General features: G+C 41.0%; 1 protein-coding gene across 4 annotated transcripts; it reads right to left on the reverse strand.

The window, feature by feature from the left end:
* Positions 1–826: 826 nt before the first annotated feature.
* On the reverse strand, positions 827–7,266 carry LOC112285892 (GATA transcription factor 26). 4 transcript variants are annotated; one of them, XM_090252636.1, is made up of 10 exons: positions 6,406–7,266; positions 5,124–5,299; positions 4,718–4,864; positions 4,229–4,603; positions 3,513–3,939; positions 3,277–3,349; positions 2,991–3,094; positions 2,640–2,871; positions 1,957–2,385; positions 827–1,499 (listed from the first exon to the last, which is right to left on the reverse strand). In XM_090252636.1, exons 3-10 carry the CDS (start codon positions 4,755–4,757, stop codon positions 1,425–1,427), a joined length of 1,755 nt encoding a protein of 584 aa, XP_090108762.1. In that variant the 5' UTR covers positions 4,758–4,864; positions 5,124–5,299; positions 6,406–7,266; the 3' UTR covers positions 827–1,424. The 4 variants fall into 4 exon arrangements, with proteins under 4 accessions (XP_090108762.1, XP_024382997.1, XP_090108763.1 ...); XM_024527229.3 differs by having other exon boundaries at positions 5,124–5,295; positions 6,406–7,146; XM_090252637.1 differs by having other exon boundaries at positions 5,124–5,402; positions 6,406–7,123.
* Between the last annotated feature and the right edge of the window lie 1,415 nt (positions 7,267–8,681).

The following is an 8,681-nucleotide window of genomic DNA, read 5'->3' on the forward strand; positions in this document are numbered from 1 at the left end:
TCCCTAAGTTGTTTTATATAAGAGATATATACATTATACTACAATTAATGCATATTTATCTTTCTTTCTTATAAACAAGTATGATATATTGAAGATATATGTCTTTTCTATATGATATTAATTTTGTATATTATACTATTGAAAAATATATTGTGTATCTCTAGTATATTTGTACTAACCTTCCATAGCTAATAATCTATTTTTGAAATATACAACAAAATCTATTGTCCACTTCTATTTATTACATTAAATATAAAATTGTATTTTTAAGTCATTCTTATAAGTATTAAAAATTAAAATTTTAGGTACAAAGTACTTTTAAACATCAAATCAAATATATATTTATTTTCATGTATATGATGATTGTTTTCAATATTTCATTGGTGGCTACATATGTGATCATCATTCATGTAATATATAGTGTGAAATCTTTACATCATCTAACCTTGTTTGTACTAGGAAAACCCTATAATTTTGAAAGACTCTTCTTGTAAAAGTCTGTAATTTATATACTTTTCGTTAACACTCTTGTATAAGTTGAAAAGATTTCAACGATGGAAAAATATTTATGTTAAAATTCTCTCAAAGAAGTTCAAAATGACCTGTAACAATACTTGAATGGATACAGAGGACCAATAAGGAGTTGTTCAAAACAAAATCATCTGATTCAGTTTGCATGTTAAAATGAGTGATGACTTACCTATCCTCAAACCACCTAATGGCATACTAAGCATGAATAAAATGTTTTTTACTGACAATAACATTCTCAAACCAAAAGGAAGCTTAAAAAGTAATATAAATGCTCTCTTGAGTTTACGGTCTAGTATGCTTCGAATTTTTATTTTATTTCTTTAGCACAAGTCACCTCTTGTGAAAATAATTTGCCAAAAGTAACTAAATTAGAGGTGAGTTGAACACTCCAACATCCAAAACCTCCATTCTACGTTAAAACACTACCACTGAAATGTCCACTCACCATGCTGCTCATGATAAGATAGTATCGCAGAAGAAAAAATCAGACTATCCTTACAAAAAGGTCTCGTAGGACCCATAGGAAGTTCTTTGTCATTGGGACGAACCAAGACTCAAAAGCCCAAAAGGAAAAATGTGAACACTGGAGGTGGTAAAAAAAAAACAAAATCGTACAGATGACTTCCTGATGACTATGGTACACTCTCGAAAGGGAAAGCATGTAATAGACTATAAGCCCCTCCTCTAACAGGGGTTTCAAAGCCTTTAAAAACTGGGAAACTTAATGGAGCCGAAAGAGGTTAATGTAGGAAAACCCACAAAAGAGGCAGAATATTTTTGATTTTTTTGGTTTTACAATATTGTTTGTCTTTTGTCTTCAATGAAACGTCTTTCTCACGGAAGCATGGGTTCTGAATAAAAGCACAGAACCACTGGAAAGGGTCCGGCATACATCAAGTCCAATAGAGCTCGGCAGGGGCGCTGTCCATGTGCCACATGTTGCTGGTGAGGGGGCTGCCCATGTCTACCTGCACCAACAAAAGATGGTCGAAGCTGTTATATCAAGTGGGCACAACGAAACTACTTATGTAAACAGGAATTTGATCAGTCAAAACCCATGAGGGTTTTGCATTTCAAATAATACACATAGTACATGAATAATCAACAAGCCATACTTCAACTTAAGGTTTTACAAGTCGTAGTGAGAGCAGGCTCTCTTTCCTCCTCAAAATTCATGAGTAAAAGTGACTTTAATATATTGATATTCCTGGCATTCATCTTCTTTCAATGGAAGCCACCTCATACTAACACACAAGAAGTTCTACGCATTGTACTTTCTGGAAGGTATATATTTCTGAACTAGCAAAATCCCCTTCACATCCATCCAAAAGTAGGACAGAAATACCTGTACGTAACAAGGTCAGTTTCCGTTCCCTCGAGCCTTTTGGATTAAGGAATACCCAGTAAAGCTAGAGTAAGTAGTACCTGGAAAGTATCAACTTCTTTGGTTTTCGACCACACAGGCTGCTGAAGGACCGTGTCCTGGAAGGTCATCATGTTAGTGGGCATGTTGAAGAGCAGATCGGCTTCGGTTTCATCTGATCCTGGAGCTTGAAGATCTGGTAGATCAGTCGCTGACATCTGCTCTGTGGACAGCAGACTGTTACTTGGGTAGCAAGCTCCACCTCCTTCAAACCCATACGCTCTGTCACTCGAAGAATTTCCTATATCTGGTACGAAATTTACAGGCTCCGAAGTTTTTCCAGAGACCACACTGGCACTGATGAGGCATCCACTTTGTACATTTGCTCCAGACTGGCTCGGCAATCTACCTGGAGACTGTTTGGTGCTTGCAGGGGCACTCTTTGTATGTAATTCATATCCCTTTCCTTTCTCTTTGTTGAATTCCTTGCTCTGCAACCCAAGTAGCCAAAACATGGTTAAGGACCGTTGCATTACAATCAAGAAGTTAACATCGTTGTTAGAAAATGCTTAAAGCTTGGACCATGTGCTCGATAATAGGATCTTCCAAGCAGACACAATTATAATAATGAAACTCCCACCAATTAAAACTCAACACATCACTTCAAAAGCAACGAAGGTAGTTTTCTTTCATCCAAATTATTTCTTAGTTTACAAATAACTGATTCTTTAGTTATATTTGTTACCTTATTGAGATCAACTGATCCACCCCGACGCCTGCTACGATTTTGGAGTTGCAAGAATTGTTCCATCCAGCCAGAGCTTATGAGGTCCGTCTGAATGAGAAGTTGTTGGAAGTGCTGGGGGATGCGCAAATTTGCTCCCAACATGAACGACTCAAACATGCCCTCTTCCAGCAATTGTTGAAAGTTGTTCAAGGATCCTTCAAACTCGGCACTAGTAAACATTTCCTTCAAACTGCAAAGCCATAATTCGTGGTCACAAAATCTTCTTTTCATTTTGAAGTGCCTCCAGTTAACATGTGAAAATACTCAAACATGGAGATTATCTAACCCATTCCATGCCTGGGTCTATACCTTTCAGAAGCTTTGGCAATATCCTCAGAAGACAAGAACCTCATTAGCTCCCCCTGCTCTTGCTCAGTAAGAAGCCCCGTAAAGGTGTCAAAATTGAGTATGTCCTGCAAGGCGAAACTGCTTGAGATGAGAACTTACACCAGCCTAATCACCAAACAATGTGACCAATCAAAGCGAAGCTCGATTATTAGTCCACTTATAATTCAAAAAAGCTCAAAAACCTGGTCAGGAACCATGATGTTATTGTTCTTCACACAGTAACTCCAAGTTGGATGAGAAAACCTACCTTCAATTCGAGAAAAACCAGGGGAGACTGACAGCTTTTGAGAACATCTCGCTTTTTGTAGGGATAATTCTCTCTGCGCACAAGTTGATCATTTCAGATCAGGGAAATACTATCGAACTAAGGAACCAGAAATTTTAATTTAAACATTACTCAGTAACCTCTTTGCTCATAGATTTATACCTGCATATATAGAGATAATAAAGAAACCGAACGTGGTTGGAAGCAGCGCCACTTACAAAAGTGTATTGTTGGCTTTGAGGTTTCCACTTTCCACTTTCTTGTACTCCTTTGCCTTTTCCTTCCCACGCATAGACGGCAGACGTTCGGCACCATTAAGGAGCTGTTGAAGTGGACCGCCGTGCTTTTGTACACGAGTCTGAGAGAGTTCCTCTTCCATAGATGAGCGACTCTCACTTTTATCCACGGCAAAGGTGGGTTGCCGAATAAATACACTCCCCAAACCTATCTCATCAGCCATCGTGGAAGGCTTGCTATCCACCAATAGATCGTCTGAAAAACCATGCATTGCTGTAGAGCTAGGTGGCAGGATATCATACACAGCCTGCTGGAACTGCTGGCTCAGCTTGTCGACTGAAGTGCACATTCTGGGCGTGAGTGTGCGTCTCTTTGTGGGAATATGACCTTCCCAGAGTGGGCTTGAAGCTGCAGCCAACTACCATTTATGGATGAAAACGAGAAGAATAATCATGAAAATAAACACACACACACACACACACACACTCAAGAGCTCTTCACCTTCCAGCCCAAGCTGATTCACTATGTTACTGGAGACTTCTCCAAACTACGAATTTGCGGAATTACACAGAATGACATAGCTATCTTAAATGCCTAAGGATATATCACAGTTGAAAAGATGATGAGCTGCCATTGGCCGAAAAGTGTACATGCACAAGGGGAGGCAAGAGGTTTGGGAAAAGAGACAGTTACCAACCTGCAACATCAACGTAAGCGTTTAAGCTGGGGATGATGGTTGCATCGTCCAATCCTGAAACATTGGAACTTAAACTTGAAGTGGAGATGGAATCATCTCCAGCTGCTTTCAATGAGCGCGTCAGGGAGCGAAGCGGAGCCCTAGTCTCTTGGTGACTCTCAGATGGCTCTTTTCTCTTGCATGAACCGGAAAACATTTTCTTATTGTTCCTTCGCCCACGTTTTAATGCAGTACCTTCAGAACTCACAGCGCCTCCAAATCCACCCGAATGCATAGGCATGTAGTTTGAAAGAGTTCCCTTCGTACGCCATCTGGAGCCACAAGCATTGCATAGGACAGGCTTCTCCGGGGGTCCATTTCTCCACAAAGGGGTTGCTGAAAAGACAACCAAGGAATAAGTACGTACACTTGGGAAAACCTCCTCTATATTCGTAAGCATGAAGCGAAGTAGACATTACGTATCCAATACAGAGTGAGAGAAGAACATACTGGCAATGCCACAATGACCACATGGTCCTTGCTTTCCCATGGGCTTCGTTGAGGGTCAGCCTATATACAGAAGTCTGTGTTTTCAAACACCATGCAGACTCTCGTCATTCGCTGCTGCCAGTCTCAGGTTCCAATGTTGTGCCCAAACTGAACCAAGAAGAAATAGGGATCAGAAACACCAACATACATGTAAATGAATAACAGCATCTTACTATTAGTATAACAAAAGCTGTTATACTAAGCTTACCTCTTATTATCTGAATTGCAGAAGCTTCACTCAGTGGTCTATTGCTTAATTTTAACTTGAGAACAACGCTCAGCAAGAATTAAATTCCCGCTAAGTGTAGACCAAAAACCTCTCCAGCCACGTCCATCAAGTCCTGTCAGGATGAGGTCAGAAAATTACCGAGATGTCTACACCAAACAACCACATATACTGATGGATTGCAAGTCTTTATAGAAGTTCGTCCGCATTCGCTGCAGCTAAGAATTGATGTCTTCGTGAATCATCACCCCCTCAAATGGCATCTCCAGCTCGTCACATTCATGGCGAATTAGGTAAGGAGCAACGACCCCAACTGCCTGGCATCGGTATCCCTAGTTATAACAGGAAATTGTTGGCGTCTAGGAAAGACTGAAGAGATGAACAGAGCGGCTGCAATAGGCGAACTATGGAACAGTCCGTCTTGAGAGAAGTATGCACAGAATGCTTTAGAATGGTTTTCAACATAATGCATAACTCCAACTTAAATCAATGTTTAAAACATGGTAATTGTGACAACTCAAATACTGTTGAGCACAGACCTAGCCTATCCAGATTGTGATCAATCCCTTGCCAATCCCTAGTCAATCAGACCTACACCGGAGAAAGCTCTCCGGGCAGAAAAAAGGACGAATTAACAGACAGCATCAACGGTGATTCTGAACACGTGCAACGGTATCATTGATATGGAATAAGCCCTAACTTCTATTGTGTATTTTAAGCCCTAAAAGGTGTTCTTGGAGCGAACTGCAGAGCAATGAGCTGTGCAGTCACCTGGAAAGAAAATGCAACATCCCTCGAATAATTTTCGTCCACACTACATATGCATTCATTATTGAGGTCGATTTCAATCATCACCTACTTCCTCCGTAATCTTCAAGCAATTCATTGCTTAATATAATGAATCACAATATTTTGTAAGCTTAACAGACATACAGGCTCGATGAAATATTTCTGAGTCGTGTGTGCTCAATTGCAGTGCATTGAGAAAAATAAAAATATACTTATTTCACGATGTGCAAAACCATATAGACATGCTATAGTGAAGCTGGAGCTTAAGTCAATGCACGACTGGGATAAATGCCGACAGACAGGACCAGGTACACAAATGATGAATGGAGCAGAAGGATGCTTGAATGAAACAATTCATTTATCATACATAAGAACAACAAAACCAAAGCCAATAATCCAATGGACGAAATCATGTACCAACCTGCATTGTACGTGCAAGCAGGACATTATGAGAAACATGACAAGACTGATGTTCTTGTTGCAGAGGACCAAGTCAAGGAGCAGAGCATCGCTTTCCACAAACATTTGGACATTATACCATACACAACAAGAAAGAGGAACAAAAGGAACCACACACACAATAAAAAATTCAGGAATGGGAAGTGATGACCACAATATGAAGTTAAGAACTTACAGGAATAATTAGGCTCAAGAGTAGGCTAAAAACCTCCAGCCCTTCACCAAAAATCCTCAAATGCAGCTCCTGCAGGAACTCGTCCCTTAATTTGGAACCAACGCGAGCAAGGGGCACCCTGGAAAGAAGAATTATACCAGCTTCCGAAAACACAGCTCCGACACTTCCACAAAAGCTGTAGAAAAGCAATTACCCAAAAGCTATGGCGACCAAAAAATTCCTGGAGATCCTCCAACACCAAGCTTTCTCCCGTCCGCGGGTAAGAGAGCGAGAATTGCAAGAGTTTTTGGCTAACGTGTGAGGTGTCAGGGGTTCCAGGGAAGGCAAGCAAGGCACTTCCGTGTGCATAAGTGGCGTAAAAAAGAGCCACTAAAAACAAAACAAAACAGAACCAAAAAAAAACAAAAAAAAAAAAAAAAGTCCAAAAACTGGTCCTAAATTCAGGAAACTTGGGTCGCAAGGAAACAAATAACCACAAGTCTATGACGAAACGGAATGAGGAGAGAGCGAGAGAGAGAACGAGGCAAGCGAGTGTCCTGCTACGAAGTCTTCGACACTGAGGATGCTCACGGTGACTATGGAGACCCAGCAGCAGAGTCTGCCCTTCTCTTCGTCTTCCTCTTCGTCTTCCTCTTCGTCTACTTCCCCCTCCTCTTCTTCTTCTTCCTCTACTTCCTCTCTCTCCCTCGGAGGAATTTGCGAGAGAGCCCCTTTCTTTAGCTTCTAAACTACTGCTACTACACAACAATTCCTGATTTTCCCCGTGCAGCAGCAGAACATTACTGTGAATAATAACTAAAGCAGCTCCATCGATGAATATTCGGTACTCCTCCTGTTACCACTACTCCTACTACTAGTGCTACTACTACGACTACTACTACCACTAGTGCTGCTACGACTACTACTACTAGTTGTGCAAGTGCTACACTAGTGCTACTACTAGCGTCGTCACACCCCCCTTTCCTTCCTTCCTTTCAGTGCCTTCCTTCCTTTCAGTGCCTTCCTTCCTTTCAGTGCCTTCCTTCCATGGCATGGCCTCTCTCTCCCTTCTTCTCCTGTATGCATTCCTAGACTTCCTTGCCTTTCCTTTGCCCTTCCTTTCCTTCCCTCCCAGACGCCGATTTAACTACAAAACCCAGCTGATTTCTGTAGAAGTAGCTCCCCTGGTGACCTTAAAATCCATGGCTTGATAATGCTGGCAGTAAACAAACATATATATATATATATATATATATATACATACATACATATAGTATGTAATAATGTAACACAATTACTCACTCACTCACTCTCCATTCCATGACACCAAGACCCCCCCCCCTCCTCCTCCCCTGTCTATGTGCCAAGATCCAGCTTAAGCATTAAAAAAAAGGAAAAAAAAAAAAAAAAAAAAAAAAAAAAGGAGGAGGAGGAGGAAAAGGAAAAGCCCCACCCCCTCTCAGTCTGCATGGATATGAATGGTTCATGGATGGATGGATTTCTGTTGGGTATAGTGTACAGGGTTCTCCACTTGTTCTGAACAAGTCAAGCCTATCATGTTTATTTACATAGTTTGAAAACAAAGCAAGCAATGGGGCTCACTCACTCATGCATGCCCTGCTGATTGGACCAGTGTATGGGAACCACTCCAGAGATATGCTTACACTTGGGGAAGCTGGAACAAATGATCCATCTCCCTAGGAAGGAAGGGCCAATTTACCATGCACCCATTAGTGTGTAAAACGGGGACTTGGAGGTGGGATTCAAAACCCTAATGCTGTGGATGGACGCCTAATAAATTGGGTTATGCTTAGGGTAGGGTTCTGCTGTGGTAGGGTTGCAATTGTAAATGACTGACTAGATGAGCTGAGCTGAGGTGGTGGTGGGTGGTTGGTAAGGAGGCTAGAGGAGGCATGGCACAATGGAGAGGTTGGTCAGTTTCATAAATAACTGTCCCATCTGCTCAAATTGGAGGCTTTCTGTAGTTATTGTGGTCTGCAAGGGGGAACAATTATCCAACATATACCCTAACAGTTCACCAGGAGTTCACCCAATAGAAGATATATATACATATATACATACATATGCTCTGCATCTACTTTTTCTCTTTTATTATGTTCATGTGAGGGATCGTGTATGTGAATAGTCACAACTGTCACTGTAACCTATTCAACCTAATACTTCTCATTGAAATGTCTAAATTTGGAAAATGTTAGGGATAATCAGTCAGATTCCAGGTATGCTCTGTAGACTTTAGTTGCTTGTTCAATGGTAGTCAGCTGTAGAAAATGTTATGA

This window comes from Physcomitrium patens, chromosome 8, assembly GCF_059467195.1.
Source record: "Physcomitrium patens ecotype Gransden chromosome 8, ASM5946719v1, whole genome shotgun sequence".
NCBI lineage: Eukaryota > Viridiplantae > Streptophyta > Bryopsida > Funariales > Funariaceae > Physcomitrium > Physcomitrium patens.